This window comes from Euleptes europaea, chromosome 10 (assembly GCF_029931775.1).
Source record: "Euleptes europaea isolate rEulEur1 chromosome 10, rEulEur1.hap1, whole genome shotgun sequence".
In the NCBI taxonomy this organism is placed as follows: Eukaryota; Metazoa; Chordata; class Lepidosauria; order Squamata; family Sphaerodactylidae; genus Euleptes; species Euleptes europaea.
Window position 1 is genome coordinate 52,718,818 of NC_079321.1, and position 21,584 is coordinate 52,740,401.

The following is a 21,584-nucleotide window of genomic DNA, read 5'->3' on the forward strand; positions in this document are numbered from 1 at the left end:
ACACATACACAACCATGGAACACAAAAGTGCTCCAATAGTGAAGAGGAGCAATGACCAGAGATGGAAAACGAGTAAATCTGAAGTACATTTTGGTAAGGTTGACTGAGGCACTAATTTTTTTATTGTTGAACCTGGCAGTGGATTACCAAAGGGGATCAGGCCAGGCATGCTGTGCGAAGCTCTCCTTGGTGGAAACGGCATGAAATGAGCTGGAGAAGATGGGCTACTTGATTAGGGGGGGAAATCTGTAAAAGAGCAATTTGTTTGTAAGGTTTAGAAAAGGGAATTCACCTGAGGCGGCATATCATGATCACAGGCTTATTTGCCACAGTGCCCTCAATTCTTGAGCCCTGTCCTCGCGCATTTACAGAGAGGGCTTCCTACTAATCCATGAGCCCATATCTTTCCTCCGTTCCAACCGGAGTCCCTTAAAAAAAAAAAAAACACAGTTCCTGTAAGAGCCAAACTGCGCAGTTATAGTACAGGGTATAAAAAGTAACAATAGGTTGGATCCAGTGATTCAGCAGCATATGTAGTTATGTGGATTGCAGTCCCAGCATATGGAGATATGTGTTTGCAGTCCCAGGTTTTTGCCATATTACTCCCCTCACCCCCAGTTCCTTTCGAGCCAAGGAAAGTCAATGTCTGGACTTGTAGAATTTGGGTGGACTAACAGCTATGCAAATTGAGGGGGTTGCAATGAGGAGCGGGAAGAGGATGAAATCACCCACCTGCCTCTTGTCGGTGGAGCTGAGGAGGTGGTGATTTTTGCCCCTTCCCCCTCTGCAGTCCCATAAGTCTGCGTACTTACTGGTCCACATATGTCTTGTGACCTTGGGAATAAACTTCCTTGGGCTCAGTGGCGGGGTGCTTCGGGGGGGGGGGGGATGAGGCAAAGATCTACATTTTTGTACCAATGGACAAACCCAGGTTCTTATTTGAAGTCAAAAAAGGTTGAGAGCAAAAGGGTTGAAGTAGGTCTAAAAAGCAATAATATATGAATTTTAATAAACAACATCACAAAGTGAACATAAAATACTCCTTGTTTCAGAACTTAATAGGATTGGTATTCTACTCTGAAATGAGTATTTTATGTTATGTTTACTTTGATAGTGTTGCTTTATTAAAATTCATATTGCTTTGCTTTTTAAAGAACAGATCTACTTCCACCCGTTTTCCTCAACCTTTTTTGGGGAGGGAGGTTTTTCAAGTTTTTGAGAGGGTTGCAGGTTCATTTCCCAACGGACTTGGGACTTATCCATGCACACTTCTAAAGCCTGTAAGCAGCCTCTAGGCTCTATGACGTTTGGTGACCATAGCTGACCACCTTAACAGAGAAGAATGTCTGTCTTCCCTTTGACCTGAAAAACCTTTGAAAAAAATCTACTGGAATTGTGATTTCAAAACATTAAGTGTCCCTTAAAATTACAGTTTTTTTCATTATTCTCTATCATGTGGTGGAAACCCATAGGGTTTTTGAGGCAAGAGACGTTCGGAGGTGGTTTGCCATTGCCTGCCTCTGCGTGGGCTGAGAGAGTTCTGAGAAAATTGTGACTGGCCCAAGGTCACCCAGCAGGCTTCATGTGGAGGAGTGGGGAATCGAACCCGGTTCTCCAGATTAGAGTCCACTGATCTTAACTACTACACCAGGTTGGCTCTCATTATCATAAACATAAATGTATTAATGCAACAGCTCATGGCCAATGTCAGGCTTTTGCATATTCATTGATTAAAGTCAGTTAGCTGGAATAATTTCATACGTGAAAAAGATAACTTTCATTCCTGCCAGCTAAAATCCTTAAACTGCCATACTGTTATCTGGATATGCACTAAAATAATTGTTAAAATGCAATTTATTTAACAGTCTGATACTGATTTTATTCTTCATGTGGACTGGGAGGCCGATGTATTTCATCTTGGATGATGAAGAGAGTAGCTGAATCGTTTCCGTTGCTCAAGGCTGCTCCGTGCTGATCAACAGAGTTGTTTTTTTTCCGTTCTTGTTTGGAGTCTTGAACTTTCTTGATGTATTTTTTGAAACAGCATTTGATGGAGTATTTGAAAATCAAGTAGGTGAGTTCAATGACGTTCAAAACAATGCACAAGCAGGACGTCACCACCACTATATACAGGAAGACTTTCTTCTCGGTTGGCTTAGATATGTAACAGTCAACAGTGTTTGGACACGGACGCATGTCACACTTAACAAGGCGGGGGACGTTGAAGCCACCGTACAACTTGTGGAATAAAAAGAGAAAGGTGATTTCAAATGCTGTTTTGGAAAGGAGGCTGATAAGGTAGGTGCAGAGCAATCCACCATCCATGCTCCCTGTATTTTTGTACAACTTCTTCTTGTGTCTTTTTTCTCTGTTCTGTCGATAGGCAACGTGGAGAACAACAAGAAGTGATGGGGTGGAGACCATGATTAGTTGCAAGGCCCAAAGCCTCACTTGGGAAACAGGGAAGAAGTGATCAAAGCACACGTTTTCACAGCCAGGTTGCTGAATGTTGCACTCAAATTCCTTCAGTTCGTCCTTCCACACGTTTTCTGCAGCCACTACGTAGACCAGCAGGCGGAATATAAACACGATAGCCAGCCAGATCCTGCCAATTCCTGTTGAATACTGATTCACTCCGCTTAGGACATCTCGTAGGAATCCCCAACTCATGCTTGCTGCGTCACAAAGGGCCAACTGTAATGAAATAAAGACATATGATAAGACTGCCCTCTTTGAATAAAGACGAACAGAATTACATGATGGGATAAGCCACAACGTCTGATCCAAGCAGCCTTAAAATAACTGGGTTGTCCAGCGATTTGCATTTAAATTGCTTCCTGCTCCTTCCCCCTCTATAAACAGGAAATAATGCATTGGGTCCAGTGCTGACCCCAAGTGGAACGAGTCTGCAGAAGGGATTTTTGTTGCAACAGTTACTGCTTCTGCTTCATACAAGAAGCTTACTCCACTTGTGCAGTAGCAGAGCGGCACAATTTCTGACAATTCCCTTTCCTCCTACAGAGTCCCTCCATTCCTGAGTGGATTGCTGGGGAAAGGAAGGTGGTGACAATTCTCTCTGCAGAATGTTTGCATCCACTCCTACAGAATTTTGTTCTGTTCATTAGCTTACACACCATGCTGCTGTGGAGTCTAGAATTCAAAAGGGTAATCCTAGAGCATGGAGATGGTTCGTTGTTTAAAATGTCAGCAAATACAAAATTGAGGCCCGAAGTAGTCCTGCTGTTTCTTTTATTACAAGACTAGTGACGGGTGTGCCTCCTATGCAACTCAGCATTTCATGAAGCCAGTGTAGGCAATGCTGGCACCAGGAGGGGATCATGTGATTCTCTTTCCATGGTTTAATCATCACTAGACTGGGATGGAGTCATGGGCACAGCTGCTGTAATGTCAGTAGGGTGGCTGAGTCCCTCTTTGCCACCGGTGGGAGTTTTTTGAGGTGGAGCCTGAGGACGGTGAGGTTTTGGGAGGGGAGGGACTTCAATGCCATAGAGTCCAATGGCCAAAGCAGCCATTTTCTCCAGGTGAACTGATCTCTATCGGCTGGAGATCAGTTGTAATAGCAGGCGATCTCCAGCAGTACCTGGAGGTTGCCCCCCCCTAAACATAAGGGCAATTTTGGTGAATAAAATGTGGCTTGTTTTTAATCTGTTACCACCCCCGCTGCATTGATCATTGCAGAGTTGGCCGATGTATCGCCCGGCCCTCACACCAGACTACAATTAATGATCAAGGTTGCTGTGGTAGCACACTTTGATACACAGCGTAATGTTGCCACCCAGGAGTGTTTCAAGGTGCAATAGGAGTGACGCATGAGCACAGGGATTGTGATGTCCCCTCATGTGACACCTTGAGGGACATTTGTCACAGCCAGGATCAGTGGTACAGTTTTCTATAACTGTTTACTAGCACAAATTCAAAATTTGAAGGACCAGTGGAGAAGAACAGAACTGTATCATCTCTGATTGCCAGCCTGAAGCTTTAAGACTGTGCTGCACTAAATGTTTACCCTGTGCTATTGAAAGCCATTGGAGATGGAAAACAAAGTTCTTTGTCCTATAGCAGTTATCAGGATTGGAGCAGACTTAATTATTTTTAAATAAATAGAAACATGCTTGTTTACCATTTTGCTCCAACCTTTGCCATCTTATAGGATCCTCAAGGCAGCTTACAGTAAATACTAAAAATATAAAATATCATTAACATGATACCAAATCAACAAAACGGAGCTGCAGAAGAAACTCTAAATATTGTTAGCGCCAGCCAGCAGTGCATACAAGGCCAGCTGGCCACAGGCCCTCGAAAACATCACACCTTGCACCTGAAGATGGGAAGGTGAATTGAGCTTTGTGGACTGGATTACCTAAGTCAGAGAGTTTTGGAAGCTAAGTGGCACCAGTTTATAACTGAATGCACAAATACTAGACTACTTACAGGGCTATCCTTGAGTTACACCCTCTTAAGCCCATTGACTCCAATAGAAGGGTGTAATTCCATGTAGGATGGCATGGCTAATCTTAAATATTCTAAAGTACTATAACTGATACACGCACAGATTCAAATATCATCTATGTTTGAAAATTATTTGAAATAAAATAGCATGTCAAATTGTAGAAGGATATAACCCACATTGGACTGCAGTGTCTTCTTCACAATAAATGACATGTACGTTGTGAAATGCCCTGACCTGGATGGCCCAGGCTAGCCTGATTTTGTCAGATCTCAGAAGCTAAGCAGGGTTGGCCCTGGCTAGTACTTGGATGGGTGACCACCAGGGAATACGGGAGTCGCTATGCACAGGAAGGCAATGGTGGAACTCCTCAGTCTCTGGCCTTGAAAACCCTGCTGAGTTGCCATAAGTCAGCTGTGACCTGATGGCAGTTTACACACACATTGTGTGATGGAGGAAGATTGAAATGTGGCGGTAAATCAGTCTTCCTATATGGCCATTAATTAAGTCAAAACTCTTAATACAAGCCCATTTAAGGTTGTCTTTATGTTTTTACTTTAAAAAACAACAACAAAGAGTGATGGACGAAGTGCTTGAAGTGTTGTGGGTGAATTGGGCCACAGATTAAAATGAAAGCTTTCTTGTATTAAAATGGGTGTGGACGATACTCATAGTTTCCTTAAGGTGTCGTCCTATACCCACATAATGTGTGCAAATGGAGGGCACTGGAAGCCCTAGCCATTTCGTGGAGACCTGTGCCTGAGCAGGGTCAGCCCCATCATTAGGATGCCAGGGGTGCCAGAATTTGAGGAGAGCCCGAAAACCCCACACTGAGCGCCTCCTCTCTTCTTCACTCAGCAGTCAATCTCACCCATGCACCAATGAGATACTGCCTGCATAAAGGTGCAATCCTGTGCTGGCTGCTGGTATCTGGGAGGCACAAAGTGAGGGCAGCTGTGGAGGCTCCTCTTGACTGGCCAGGCTTGGATGGCAGGTGCAGGGATGGCACACCTGCCCTTCCCCCTTCTACTTCTGCCAGCAGCACTGGGGGTGCAGCTGCAAGCATGGGGTTGCCAGCCTCCAGGTGAGGCCTGGAGATCTCCAGGAATTAGCATTGATCGCCAGACTATGGAGGTTTGCTGCTTTGGAGGGTGATGTCTAGGGCATTATACCTTGCTGAGGTCCTCCCTTCCCCAAACCCCGCCCTCCTCAGGCTCCACCCCAAAAATCTCCAGGTATTTCCCAACCCAGAGCTGGAAGCCCTAAGCCAGCAGTAAGTGGCAGGGAGAGGCAGATGCCGCTTGTTGTGCCCAGCAGAGGGGCCGATCTGCTCAAAGGGAGAGAAGCTTTTCCTGGATCTTTTCTGCTGTGCACGGCGGAGATAGAGACAGGGGCACTGGCACTGCCTGCCCACCAGGGGAGATGCTGCAGGAGCCAGGGGGGAGCGATTCTAGTCAGGCTCATCAGCCTCCTCAGAGAGGTGCAGGGCCAGCCCAACCCAGCCAGAGTGGGTGTGTCAGCCCCCTCGCCTTAGCTCTTTTACTGACCCTTGTTTCTGAGTAGGAATCTAACACCTCCTGACTTTAGCTCCTTCTTCTGTGCTTAGGGTTGCCCACTTCCAGGTGGTAACAAAGGACTCACTATCACTGTTAATTCAACAATTGCAGTAAAGAAAGTGCAGGCTAAATGGTATCAAATTCTATATTCAAAATACTACATAAAAGTGCAACACGACGACATTACAAGTGGTATATTATATACAAAATCTATACAACAGCTGTCAGCAATATGACAAATAACAGTACATCTAGCACAATGGCTGTCTCCAAGAAGACGAAGACAAGGAAGTCCAAATCAATGGTAGAGGTTCTTTAAACCAGCATCTGGGATGTAAGGTTCGCTGCTCCAAAAATGCTAATTGGCGAAAAAGGAGGAAACGCTATTCCGGATACGTAGCGTTTTCACCATAAACATAGCTTCATCAGCCTCAAAAGTAGAGGATAAAGCCCATTATTTTTTCAAGTTTGCCTGGGAGGTTTATGCTTTTTTATCCATAGTGATATTTTTAAGTTTTAAGTATACTTGTAGAATTTTTTAATATTATTTTTGTATAGCTCCCACAAAGAATGGGCTTCAACAGCCCATTCTTTGTGGGAGCTATATAAAAATACAAAAATATTATAAAAAAAATTCTACAAGTACACTTAAAACTTAAAAATGGATAAAAAAGCATAAACCTCCCAGGCAAACTTGAAAAAATAATGGGCTTTATCCTCTACTTTTGAGGCTGATAAAGCTGTTTATGGTGAAAGCGCTACAAGAATCCGGAATAGCATTTCCTCCTTTTTCCTCCGCTTTTTTTTCCAGGACTACCAAATGAAGCCTGCCCCACCCAACAGCAGATAGGCGGGGGGGGGCAGGAACTGCCGAGCCGCCCGCCCAGCAATCGCGCGGCTAGAGGGGAGGGGAGGCTTTAGCCTCCCAACCATTGAGGGCAAGGGAAAGGGGGACCTGGCCATTCTCCACGGCGGGGGGGGGGGAGAGACAGCGCACCCGCTCACCTGCTCTCTTGTGCTCACTCGCTCTCGCTCTCTCAGGTGCGCCGGCTCCGCAGCCCGGCTGCCGGCGCGAGCAGGCGCAAGAGCAGGGGCTCCGAACCAAGTTCAGAGAGCCGCACTCAACAGGCCAAAGAACCTCATGCGGCTCGGAAGCCGCAGTTTGCAGACCCCTTCCCTAAAGAATGTGACACCCTTCCCTGTTAAAGGAGAAAATCTACATTTTTTTTCCTGTTCATTTGTTTGTTTAAACTGTATAATGGTATTTTTGTAAGCCACTTTGGGGAGAAATGTGGGATAAAAATGTCTAAATAAATGTAAATAAGCTCAAAGGAATGTACTTCTCAGCACACATAACTAAAAAAAATCACACTGTAAGCCCTGCAAAGTAGATTGATTTGCAATTGTACTTTTTAAGAGATAGGTGGCACTGTTTTCTCACTATAGAAGATAGTGCTTCATTACCATTCCATAACTTTCTCGCCTTAATGATTAATGAAGTACTACATGACTTGCTAGTCAAAGGGGTGATTGTTTATCTAGACGACATTCTCATTTACACAAAAACTATGGAGGAACATGTGACCCTGGTCAAGGAGGTTTTGAAATGTTTGCGCGCCCATAAATTGTATGCGAAAGTATCTAAGTGTGATTTTCATCAGTCGTCTCTAACGTTTCTGGGTTACATCGTGTCACATCAAGGGTTTGAGATGGATCCCGAGAAGGTTCGGGCAGTAGTGGAGTGGGAGGCTCCCACTACTCGCAAGCAGTAGCAACAGTTCCTCGGGTTTGCCAATTTCTATCGGAATTTCATTCCTCATTTTGCCCAAGTTGCCTTGCCCCTCACCTCATTGTTACGGACTAAAGGGAAGGGGTCCGAAGCCACTTTGCCGTCAGTGGACTCCTGAATGTCAACAGGTATTTGATACTCTTAAACAGTTGTTCACCTCCGAGCCAGTGCTGCAACACCCTGATTGTGAGAAACCTTTTGTTGTGCAGGTAGACGCTTCTGATGTTGCGATGGGGAGGGGGCCTGATGCAGAAAGACGAGAACGGGCATTTAAAGTAGTGCGCCTATTTCTCAAAGAAATTCTCGCAGACGGAGCTTAACTGGGCCATTTGGGAAAAGGAGGCGGCCGCTGTGAAGCATGCCCTCACAATTTGGAGACATTTCCTGGAAGGGGTTGAGGTGCCCTTTGAAGTTTGGACCGACCACAAGAACCTAGAGGCTCTCAAGGGAGCAAGAAAGTTGTCAGCAAAACAAGTCCGTTGGGCCCAATTCTTTGCTAAGTTTCGGTTCGTGTTAAAACATGTTGCAGGGAAAGACAATTCCTTGGCTGATGCCTTGTCTCGCCTGCCCCAATACCGTGGACAAATTGATCGGCCAGTGGACTACCTCTTCACCCCGGAGCAGCAGGGGGAGGTGTCAGGGCTGGCTGTGACGACCCGGGCTCAAACCAGGCAAAGGATTCCATCGCATCCAGTAAGCTCCCCGAGGTTTTCTGGGTAAAACTGTGTGAAGCGTTGTGTCAGGAGGATGGCAGTCAGACCCTCCCTCAAGCTCTTACTCGTCAGGGGGACTTGTGGTTTCATGGAGATCAAATATATGTGCCTGTAACTGTCAGAAAGGACGTTTTGGAAATGGTTCATGGGGCAAGAATGGCTGGACATTTTGGGTTTGTTAAATCTTTACATCTGTTGCATCGTCAGTTCTGGTGGCTGGGAATGAGGGCCGATGTGGATCTATTCGTGCGCAGTTGTCCAATCTGCGCAACGTCTAAAAAGCTGATGGGCAAGCCCCCAGGTCTGCTCAAGCCCCTGGAAACTCCATCTGTTCCCTGGATGGTTGTAGCCATGGACTTCATTACTGACCTTCCCCCCAGTCGGGGAAAGACTGTATTGTGGGTGGTGACAGACCTGTTTTCCAAACAAGTACATTTTGTCCCTTGTTCGGGTCTACCTTCTGCCCAGAAGTTGGCACGCATGTTTGTTGCACACGTGATGAAATATCACGAGAGGCCACGTAAGGTGGTCTCTGACAGGGCCCCCCAGTTCGTGGCACAATTTTGGAGGGCCTTCTTGAAGTTAATGGGGGTAGAACAGGGGTTGTCTTCGGCTTACCACCCTCAAACGGATGGACAGACAGAAAGAGTCAATGCTGTGATTGAATGTTATTGACGGTGTTATGTAAATTACCATCAGGATGACTGGGTTGATTTGTTGCCTTTTGCTGAATATGCCTACAATAATGCTCCTAATTCGTCCATAGGATTCAGCCCCTTTCGGGTAGTATATGGTAGAGAGTTCGGCCCTTTTGGGGACGGGGACGCTTCCTTTTCCCCAGAGGGGGAGGGAGCTGTGGAAATCCAAGATTGGGTGCGTATAGTACAAACCACTTGGCCTTGGCTACAAAAGAACTTGGAGCGGGCCAAGACCAGGTATAAGGAGCAAGCTGATAAACGTCGTTCTTCTGGGGGGGAGTTTAAGGTTGGAGATCAGGTGTATCTGTCTACAAAGAATCTACGATCCTTGCATCCGTGTAAAAAGCTCAGTGAAAAGTATGTGGGTCCGTACCCGATCACTAGAGTGATCAATGAGGTTGCGGTCGAGCTGGCGCTCCCCAAAGCTCTTAGAGGGGTGCATCCCGTATTTCATGTTAGTCTCCTCAAGCCTCACACTGCGGCCCCCCACTTCCATCCAGAGCCGGGTCCTGAAGTGCCTACCGTGGTGGTGGGGGGGGGGAATGCATTTGGAAGTTGCTAAGATCCTGGATTCCAAACTGAAGAGGGGGAAGTTGTTTTATTTGGTTCGATGGAAACACCTGGGGCCAGCCCAGGATGAGTGGGTGGCTGCCCCACATGTCGCGGCCCCTAGCTTAGTTCGTGAGTTTCATGGGTCTTACCCCCACAAGCCTCGACCGGCCACTGAGGTGGGAGGGGGGCCTTAAGGGGGGCAGAAAGTAAGAGGTGGTCTTTTGTTTCTTCTTCAGTTGTCCATACTAGTCGTGGTGGAGCTGACTCGTACAAGCAGTCAGGCTCCTGACATGTTAGGGCCCTGCGAGGTGTTTACATAGTTGCTCTGCTGTTCTCACTCCCGGTTTCCCCCTGCCCTCTACCTTAGCCTTGAGCAGCTAACAAGCTGCAGTCTGTTTTGGGTTGCTTCGCTCTCCTCTCCACCAGACATTGTTATCAGTCCCTTTCCTGTTATCTATCCCTTTCCCAAGCCTGTTAGTATGCGCATCTGTGATGTAATCATGTAACCATGTCTTAAGTATTGTCCTGTAACCAGGCCCGCCATTAGCAGCTTTGAAAACCTGCAAGTTACCTTAGCTGTACCTGATGCTTCTACAATAAAGTTTATCTGCTTCTGACTTGGCTGTCTGAGCGAGTGGCTTTTTGGGAATTGCCCAGGTTGGCTGGAGAACCTGACATGGGGCAGGATAAAACAGTTCTAATCTCCATTCTGTCAATACCATGAAATACAATTGATATATTGTTAAGCCTAAAGTGTCAACTCACCGAGTTAAAATGCAATTATATTTGACCTTCTTAAATAGCTTTGTAATTGTTTAAATGCCTGGCAAAGCGACTGGCACAAGCAACCTTTCAAAATTCTGCAGTGAGATTGATTTAAGGGATGCAGAAAAAGGAAGGCGCCTTTGGACATTCTTACAGGTGGAGATGAAACAACCCACAGCACAATTGTAAAACCTAAATAGTCAAGGTCTCTTCCATGTTCTAGAAGTCTATATTAACCTCTAGACATGGCATAAAGAATGAGGCTCACGTGCACTTGGTAATGTTCATTGTAAGAACTGTCTTTGAATACATACAGTCTCCTCCCTCACAGCTGAAGTATCACTACCAGCCTGCACACCCATCTAGTATCCCAAGGGAAGGCATCTAGATCCAGAGGCACCTTCTAAGTCCCCATGCTGCTTAATTTAGAAACGGAAGAACTGGATAGCAAGAAATGAAGTCTTTGTACTTCAAGATACTGGATGACCTGCATCATTATTTAGAACAAACTACGGACATTTCCCCAATTAGAAACAAATGCATAAATAAGAGTGGGCCTTCCGGTATAAAAGCAAATGATTTACCTCCAGCCAAGTGCCTCACTCACATCTGCCGCTGGTTCCACAGGATGTTCTATGCAGTAGGGAAATTTTGTTTTGCTTTTTTAATACTCTCTAAGCAATCGGCTCGGAGCTGTGAAAACAACATCTCCCATTTGTGTAAAGTGTTTTAGGCAAATGTATTCCATGTGCCTCACTCTGGGCAGTCAAATTTGTCACAGGAACTCACAGCGCAAGAAGCAGAACACTGGCTACATTCCAGGGGAGTGTGCATATCAGATCAGGGCATGTGGTGGGTCTTTCTCTGTCCTCTTCTTTCTCAGCAGAGCAATCGTTCAGGCAAGGGAGTGGCTGTTGCTGTGCTAGCATGGTGGTAAAAGGTTAAAACTTGAATGATGTGCAAGGGGGAGGAATAAAAATGTTGGGATTAGGATTGCCAACCTCCAGGTTGCCAACCTCCTGCTATTACAACTGATAGAGATCAGTTCACCTGGAGAAAATGGCTGCTTTGGCCATTGAACTCTAAGGCATTGAAGTCCGTCCCCTCCCCTAACCCCACCCTCCTCAGGCTCCACCCCAAAAATCTCCAGGTATTTTCCAACCCAGAGCTGGCAACCCTAGTTAGAATTGTACTGACCAATTCTATGAGCTCTTGGCCAATCCTGTGGTCACAGCTGCCTATAAAGTCAGGTGATTTGACCAAATTCTAATGATATGTCTCCTTCCCTAACATTATGGAATCACTGCTATCACAAGATCAGTTTCCCCCCAATAAACCAACACATTAACTCTTCTCCAACTATTTCCCTTACTCTTCACCAAAATAGGTCTCAGGTGTCCAAGCTTGGTGACATTTCAGAGATAATGTAACAGACAGTGCCATATATCATATTATCATCTATATACTAATAGCAAAGTTGACCAAATCTGACGATACTTAAATCCAGGCAAGATAGAACTTTTTACAAACCTGAAAAGGGCCCCAAGTTTTCAGGAAAAATGAAATCTTAAAAAAAATACATGGGGGGGATTTAAAAACCTGAAAAAGATAAAGGAGTGCATGTAGCTTTAATCAACGGATTCCCTCAGTGGCCATTGCTAGCCAACCAAAGTATTCCAGGCTTGGTTCTTTGAGTAAAAAGCAGGGGGAGAGGCAGAGCCCTTTCCAGACCTATTTTGGCCTTTGAGAGAGGACTCATTGGTTGGTGAGCAACTGTGAAGGAGAGAATGAGGCAGGGAAAGGGGAGAGGATAGAGTGTTTGGCAGGAGGAGGGAAGAGGAAATAGCCTAGGGAGGGGTATTCAAGGGAAAGTGAGGTGCCACCTAGGGTTGCCAACCTCCAGGTACTATTCAAAAAAATGTAAATTCAACTGTAAATTGGTAGTATTCAAAAATCACAGATGTAGGCTAATGATTCACTTATATCAATGTTTATAAATATAATTTCCTCAGATTACACTATTGCTTCATAGTGCCTTTTCAATCAACAAAATTAAATGTACAGTTTTATATATACAACAAGGCAAAATTCATAAAAAATCAAATTCAACAGAAATTAGCAATTGACTTGTGGTGTCTTTCTTTCATGAATTATGCATATATTGTCCATAAATGTCCTTGAGTCCAATTGGGTAGAACAGGATTCCGGTATCTTTGCCTGTTTCAATATTTCTTCAGCTACCCTGAAGGACATATATTTATGACGTCTGGATCCTCTCTCAGAACGTATCCTCAGCATTTGTTTGTAATATCAGAATGCTGGTAATCATAAATGAATTTTCATACAGACTGGAAACAAGAAAGGATTCTTGTCGGGTTGACACCACACAAGTCACTGTGTATGAAAATTCATTTATGATTACCAGCATTCTGATATTACAAACAAATGCTGAGGATACAAGGGACGTTCTGAGAGAGGATCCAGACGTCATAAATATATGTCCTTCAGGGTAGCTGAAGAAATATTGAAACAGGCAAAGATACCGGAATCCTGTTCTACCCAATTGGACTCAAGGACATTTATGGACAATATATGCATAATTCATGAAAGAAAGACACCACAAGTCAATTGCTAATTTCTGTTGAATTTGATTTTTTATGAATTTTGCCTTGTTGTATATATAAAACTGTACATTTAATTTTGTTGATTGAAAAGGCACTATGAAGCAATAGTGTAATCTGAGGAAATTATATTTATAAACCTCCAGGTACTAGCTGGAGATCTCCTGCTATTACAACTGATCTTCAGCCAATAGAGATCAGTTCACCTGGAGAAAATGGCCGCTTTGGCAATGGGTCTCTATGGCATTGAAGTCCCTCCCCTCCCCAAACCCCGCCCTCCTCAGGCTCCGCTCCAAAAACCTCCCGCCGGTGGCAAAGAGGGACCTGGCAACCTTAGGGCCACCCCACAAGTCCTTGAGTGTTCCCTACCGTGCAGGTGGGCCTAGCCTAGAGGCCAGCCCCACACACAACTGGGCCATAGTTTCCCCAGGAAATGTCTGCTGGGGGGAAGAGGAAAAGCTGAAGACAGTGGGGCAGGCAATTGTAGGTTGTCTGTTGGGTGGTAAGAAGAGAAGGAAGCAGGAAAAGGGGAGTGGCTATGGGGGCTTTCTGGAAAGGAAAAGAGGAAATGGGGGGAGGGGAAAAGGATATGCCTCCCACAAATCCTTGCGTGTTTCTGCTTGCTTTTTTATAATGTAACAATTCCCTGCAGCCCTCCTATGAATGAACAAGGGGGATGTTCCCTCCCAGTCACGTTGTGCATGTGCATTTGAAAAGGTACAGGCACCACTTAATAATTTAGCAGCTGTGCACAGTGATACCTTCTGTGCCACTCAATATCTTCAGTCTTCGTAGCAGCATCAATTATTACTCACGCTGATAACTGACGTTAAGGAGATGACGTCTATGTAAGCAGCCACTGAGTCACTCATCAATAGGTTTCCTAGGTCTCTAATAGGTTCATAATCAGGAGGATCCCAGGAGACATGACATGTTCTGTCATAGTATTGAAAGGAGAAGCTACACCCTCCACAAGATTCCCCTTCAAACCACTACTAAAAGCACAAGAAGCCTTGGCCCATACTCATCCTTTCCAGATTCCAGCCTGCAGCACAGGGCCCACTTCAAATAGCTTCTTTTCTATCTAGCTGTCTATTTAGATCCGTCCTACTATTAGGGTTGCCAACCTCCAGGTACTAGCTAGAGATCTCCTGCTATTACAACTGATCTCCAGCCATTAGAGATAATTTCACCTAGAGAAAATGGCTGCTTCGGCAATTGGACTCTATGGCATTGAAGTCCCTCCCCTCCCTAAACCCCACTTTCCTCAGCCTCCACCACCAAAATCTCCAGGTATTTCCCAATCCAGAGCTGGCAACCCTACCTACTATATCTTTCCCCTTCTTTCCCTTTTTATACTTGCATTAGCCCCCAACCATCACCACCAATGATTGACATGGTGCCTGCTCCTGACCCACTTTTCAGTTAAGTGGTTGTAATGTAGTTGTGGCTTATGACCCCTAGATGAAGATCAAGGTCATCTTGAATTGACAGCCCCTACACACCCTTGATGCATTCACTTTCACAACATGGGCATTCTCCATTTATAAACAGCCATGTATTGAGTAGTTACTTCCTCATCTCCACCTTTGTTATCAGTGAATGGTTTCATAGAACATCATAATTCTCAGGAACATAAATGCATCCTGATTTCACATCAAAATTTCTGTTTGCCGTACTAGACAGAAAAACACGGTTTGGCTGACATTAAGATGAAGGATGAACAAGAATTCAAGTGTCATCTGGGTAAACATGAAAATATTTTTGTGATAGCAATCCCAGGGGAAATGCACTAATGTTCAAGACCACAACAATTCTATCTTTTATGTCCTGTGTAACCAATCATTACAGGTTGCCAGTTATCATCGATTATAACATAACATTATCCATTCTGATTACCAAAGTCTTTTTTCCTCCCCAGGACTTATGAGATTTTTTTACATTTTTTTTTTTGAAAACGTTTTTGTAAGATTATTGTTCTGACATCTTTGAAGCTGTTTTACATGCAATTAGGACAAAACAAATGCACTCAAGCTTTATCATAAGTGGAAATCAAGCTTACCTCCAGTGCAGCAGATGGTTTTCAAAAACAGCCGTTTTCTGGTACCCTTAAAAATTAATGATTCATTTTCCCCGAAAGGGAGTTTTTAAAGCTTCAAGCCTTGGAAATGGAGACCGGTGGTTTCCAAGGCAGTATAACCTAAACAGGTGTAACCTGATCACTTGTTCTGGCATACTATTCAAATGAGAAACTCTGCATGTCTGCTGTTGTCAAGAAGAGTATTAGGAGCAAACAGAAACTCAGAGCAGAAGTCACACATTGCTGGCTATTTTTTCCTGTTCTTCATGAACACAACACAGTGGGGCTGCTAATTCTGATGCTTAAGTCGGAAGAAAATAACTGTTAGGGTAGAAGATAAGTTGAAAGAGAGTGTGCGACAGGGAAACAGCGCATTGGGCTCGGACTCAACTTGCAATCAAGTTCCAGCTCAGCAGTGAGTCACCGTGGGTGACCTTGGGCCAGTCCCTTTCTCATCCAAAAAGGTCATTGTGAACATAAAATGGGGGAAAATACTCAATATGCTGCTTTGAGCTCCTGGAGGAAGACAAAATTCCCAGTATTATGTTTTTGTTGTGCTAATCGTATTTGGATGGGAGACCACCAAGGAATACCAGGGTTGCTGTGCAGAGGAAGGCACTGGCTAACCACCTCTGATAGTCTCTTGCCATGAAAACCCCAAAAGGGGTCGCCATAAGTCGGCTGCAACTTGAAGGCACCTTACACACACACACAATCCTTTTAAATGTGGTGATGGGGGAGCATTTTATGGATCCCATGGACTGCCAAAAAAGACAAACCAGTGGGTTCTAGATCAAATCAAGCCTGAACTCCCTCTAGAAGCTAAAATGACCAAACTTTGGTCACATGAGAAGACAAGAGTTACTAGAAAAGACAATAACGCTAGGAAAAGTGGAAGGCAGCAGGAAAAGAGGAAGTCCCAACATGAGATGGATTGACTCAATCAAGGAAGCCACAGCCCTCAGTTTGTAAGACATGAGCAAGGATTGGTTCTTGTAGGTTATCCAGGCTGTGTAATCGTGGTCTTGGTATTTTCTTTCCTGACGTTTCGCCAGCAGCTGTGGCAGGCATCTTCAGAGGAGTAACACTGAAGGACAGTGTCTCTCAGTGTCAAGTGTGTAGGAAGAGTAATATATAGTCAGAAGGGGGTTGGGTTTGAGCTGAGTCATTGTCCTGCAAAGTATTAAAGGTAATGAGCAAATCATTGTCCTGTAAGTAACAAGATAATGTACTAATGAGGGTGTGGTATGATAATGTGGAACCATTGTATCCTGAAGTGATCTGTTAACATGTGGAATCCAAGGCTAATCCGCATGGCTATTGTGGACTGTAGTCTTTGTTAGTCTGGAGGTTTTCTGGACAGGAAGCCAAGCCTTATTCATTCTTAAACTCGCTTTTTTTCTGTTAAAGTTGTGCTGATGTTTATGAATTTCAATGGCTTCTCTGTGCAATCTGACAAAATAGTTGGTAGAATTGTCCAGTCTTTGGAATAAGACCTTGTGTCCTGTTTGGGTTAGTCAATGTTCAGCCACTGCTGATTTCTCAGATTGGCCAAGTCTGCAGTATCTTTCATGTTCTTTTATCCTTGTTTGTATGCTGCGTTGTGTGGTCCCGATGTAAACTTGTCCACAACTGCAAGGTATACGATATACTCCTGCAGAAGTGAGGGGTCTCTTTTGTCTTTTGCTGATCGTAGCATCTGTTGTATTTTTTGGTGGGTTTAAACACTGTTTGTAGGTTATGTTTTTTCAAAAGTTTTTCCATCCATGCCACAGCTGCTGGCGAAACGTCAGGAAAGAAAATACCAAGACCACAGTTACACAGCCCGGATACAAGAACCAATGAACTCTGACCGTGAAAGCCTTTGACAATATTATGAGCAAGGATGTTTGGGAGGTCATTAATTTATGGGGTCACCATGAATAGGAAGGGACTTGACACACAATCTTTCTGGTATACAGTCCTTTGAGCTTTCTTTCAGAAAATATTGTTAATACTGTTAATCTGAAAGTGATTTCTGTAACAATGTTTATTTATTTGTATGTGTGTGTGTTAAGTGCCGTCGAGTCGCTTCCAACTCATGGCGACCCTATGAATGACAGTCCTCCAAAATGTCCTATCTTTGACAGCCTTGCTCAGACCTTGCAAACTGAAGGCTGTGGCTTCCTTTATTGAGTCAATCCATCTCTTGTTGGGTCTTCCTCTTTTCCTGCTGCCCTCCACTTTTCCTAGCATGACTGTCTTTTCCAGTGACTCTTGTCGTCTCATGACGTGACCAAAATACGATAGCCTCAGTTTAGTCATTTTAGCTTCTAGGGTCAGTTCAGGCCTGATTTGATCTATAACCCACTGATTTGTTTTTTTGGCAGTCCACGGAATCCGTAACACTCTCCTCCAACACCACATTTCAAAGGAATCTATTTTCTTCCTATCAGCTTTCTTCACTGTCCAGCTTTCAGTTTATTTATTTACTTGTGTAAAATATTTTATACCCTGAGCATAAAGGTAAGATTGCTTCCAATTGCTTCTGGCCCTTTGGCTATGATTGTGTGTGTGCAATCTTTAATTAGAACAATTGGGGCAATCCTTCAAACCAAGGGTAGTAATAATAAGTTTGCAGTGAAACAAACAATGTCAACCAACAAAGTAACGGCATTAAAATACACCAGTACACAAAACAGTCAACATAAAACCAGTAACAATTAAACATTTAAAACTTTTGATGGTACAATCCAGGGGGGAGGGCACAGGAAGCCGACGAGGCACTCCACTGGTGAAATATGCCAATGGAGTGCACCAGTGGTGCTATGCCCTAGCCACATGCTGGCATGGCAAAGTTGTGGAGCAATGCCAGCACAAGCTGCTGCACCAGCAGGGAAAGGGGTGGGGGCAGGGGCATGGCAGGAGTTGATCAGCTCTCTAAGCCACCCCTGCCCAGAATCACACACACCCCCAAAAAAACCTGACATAAAGTTACACCATCAAAAACCATTGTATAGGCACTTAGGAGCATGCCTATTATATTAGGTGCTGTGGAACACAGGCAGGATGGTGCTGCTGCAGTCGTCTTGTTTGTGGCTTCCTAGAGGCACCTGGTTGGCCACTGTGTGAACAGATTGCTGGACTTGATGGGCCTTGGTCTGATCCAGCAGGGCCTTTTTTATGTTCTTATACAATGGGAAAGGCCAAGCACTCCCCTACAGGCGTAGCACTGCCCAAAAGCCCTGGCGGAGTACAGGATGCCAACTATATCTGCCTCCAATCACATCTGCGGTCAAATCCATTCCCCTGTACCTAATCTAGGGTTGCCAACCTCCAAGTGGTTATGCCAATAACTCACTCTACTGTAAATAGTAATGATGCAAATAAAACAGTAGTAGGCAAAATTGAATGAGACAATAGGCAATGGATAGCAGGCAGCAAAACAGCCAAGGCTGTAACTATATTACAAAGAAATAAATGTATAAATGAAACTAAGCAACAAGGGTTACAAAGCAAGGAAATAACAACGTCAAGAAAAAAATCAGCTGGAGTTGCTGATAATAAGTGCAAAAAAGTTCATGTAAGACATAGAGTCATATTTTAGTCAATATCAATGTCAATGTGTCTTCAGGCAACGGAGATACAGATGGTGACGCGGCTCCGGACGTATTCCAGCGTTTTCACTACAAAAGTAGCTTCATCAGCCAAAAGGCTTAATAGTACTATTCCTAGGATTAAAGTGGAGCTCCCTGACAGGCTGGAGATCTCCAGCCGACAGAGATCAATTCCCCTGGAGAAAATGGCCACTTTGGCAATTGGACTATGGTACTGAAGTCCTTCCCCTCTCCAAACCTCAGGCTCCACCCCCCAGTTCTCCAGGTATTTCCCAACCCAGAGCTGGCAACCCTAATCCAATCTCAGCCCCTGCCCCGTACTACATAAACTCCAGCCAGAATACCCCATATTTTAGTAGGTAGGGTGTGCTGCACAGGACTCTGTTTCAGTGCCCGCGTTGGACTTCAGTGGCAGGAGAATGGTTGTCTGTGCCCGAGTGTGCCATTCACAGGAGCATCATCCTCCATCATTGTCTAATAGGTGGGGGTTGCCAGGATTGCTATGGACTCTGTGATGCTTGCTATGCTGCCTGTGCCTTGTGGAGGTAGGTTTGCCAGGTGGGTGGTTTCGATGGCCAATGGCCCACCAATCCATGCGGCTGCTCCAGAGTGGTGACTGCACTCGGGCGGCTGCATGCAACGCAATTACATCACTTCCAGGTTTACTCTTTGAAGTGATAAGGCGCTGCGGCCGCTTTAGCACTGCAGGTTCCCAAACTTCAAGCTATCCAGTTCCTACAGCAATATAATCTTGATTTATTAACACAAGTCATTGGGGGTTATTGCACCAATAAATTTGTGAGTCCTCGCCACCCAACCCTTTAAACCGTTTAGGGAAATCCTCACCACACTTTCCCCCACTGACGCTTTCAACACAAGTGCCAATACGTAACATTTCCCCAACGCACCAGGGTGAGCAGAGCGTTGTTTTTTGGGGAGGAAGCAGGGGAGCGCTGCATCATTGTGCAGCTGTACTCTTTGTGCCAATGGTCCAACGTCCTTTTGTCCCTTCGGCCTAACATTCTTTCCTCCCTGTGATAGACTCAAATGTTTGGTTAAAAAAAAAAATTACAGAGGAGATGGAAGGAGATGGAAGGAAGTGAAATGGACGCCTGGAAACACAAACTGGGACAAACTGGTGGGGGGGCGCAGTCAGCAAGGGGAAACATGGGGAAAGTGGGTGTTGCCGCTGGGATTTGCAGCAACAGTCTCGGCCCTTCGCACCTCTGGAGAAAACGTCATGGAGACGGAGCATTCAAAAACATCGCCAGAAAAGGGTTTCCACAAAGAACGATTACTCAGCGCTTTGAAAATGCTTCCACAACCAAACGGGGAAAAAAGCTGCAGTGAGTGCTGAAAATGCAGGGTTTTAAAGGCTCGGAAAACGTTTGGGACACTTGGTGCGGTAAACCTCATTGTTTGTTAGGATCCCCCCAACCCTTGAAATATTCACTGATGTCTGGAAAACGGTTTGTAAGCCAGAACACTGGTGGGCTTCAGCTGAAGCATTCTTTTAGCAGTAATAGATTTTCTTCAGAATTTACAACTGCTAAAGTGTAAACTGCCTAGTAAACGTCAGGATGTGACGTCACCCCATGGCTCAGGAATGACCCGGTGCTTGCACAGGGGACCTTTAGCTTTACCTAAAGGGTATGAGTAGTGGAACACTAGGAATGAAAGGCAATTTCTACCTTCCTCTCACTGCAGACCCCCCAGACCCCAGTTTGCCACCACACTCTCCTGAGGAACTCTTGACCTTCAAGCATAGGTGGGCTCAGTAAATTGCAGAAGCAGAGAAGCCCTGTTCCATGGGTATCACTCTGTTGCAAGTTCTTGGGATCCAACCATTTCTTCTTTAACTTCTAGATGGCCAGTTATAACACAATACTTTTTTTGCCACATCTTATAACCCGAGGGAAGTTATGTAACTTACCAAAGCAGGGGCCTTCATCCTTCAGACATCAGGTCATTTTTAAGAACTATATATATTATAGGTAAAGTGTACCATCAAGTCCCAATCGACTCATGGTGACCCCATGAAATCCCACCTCATGGGGTTTTCAAGCCAAGAGATGGGCAGAGGTGGTTTTCCACTGCCTTCCTCTGCATAGCAGCCCCAATCGTCCTTGGTGGTCTCCCATCCAAGTACCAACCCTGATTAGCTTCTGAGCTCTGCAAAGATAGGCTCGTCAGGGTTTATGCTGGCCAATGGCCGTAACAATAAATGGCTAGTCAGGATTATTAGGACTTCTCATATACATTATGCCACAGTGGTAAAATATTACAGAAGTCCAAACACAACTATGTAAAACTGAATTTCAGAAAATGTTAAACATGCCACATGCTGAATTGTCATAGGAATGGAATGTCTGTGTTCTGCAGATGGAAAGCTATGCAAAGGAAGGAGGCAAGGGTGTGCCTGGTTCTGTGTGGTCGTTTATGCATGGGAGTTTTACCTGAGGTTGGTTGCTCACTTGGCCCACACTTTCCTGTTGGGAATCTATGCACCAGCAGTCTCCAAGCTCAAATCAAGTCCCCGCCCCTTTAAATGCTGTTTTGTAATTGGCTTACTTTGTAGTGCTTGCTGTGAGAGAAAATTCTCCCCCCAAGCCCAATTGCTGCATAAAAAAGCATTTTAAGAACAAAACAAACAAACAAACAAAAAACGGAGTATCTGAAAGGGGGAGAAGAAATCCAAGCCTTATTTTTAAAAAGACTTTATTTTGCTCAGAAAGCGATCCAAGGA

At 44.8% G+C, this 21,584-nt stretch overlaps 1 protein-coding gene across 1 annotated transcript; it reads right to left on the bottom strand.

Annotated features, from left to right (window-relative positions):
- Positions 1–1,878: 1,878 nt before the first annotated feature.
- On the bottom strand, positions 1,879–15,326 carry GJB7 (gap junction protein beta 7). The gene is made up of 2 exons (XM_056856468.1): positions 15,225–15,326; positions 1,879–2,694 (listed from the first exon to the last, which is right to left on the bottom strand). The coding sequence occupies exon 2, from the start codon at positions 2,668–2,670 to the stop codon at positions 1,879–1,881; it is 792 nt and encodes a 263-aa protein (XP_056712446.1). The 5' UTR covers positions 2,671–2,694; positions 15,225–15,326.
- Positions 15,327–21,584: the final 6,258 nt, after the last annotated feature.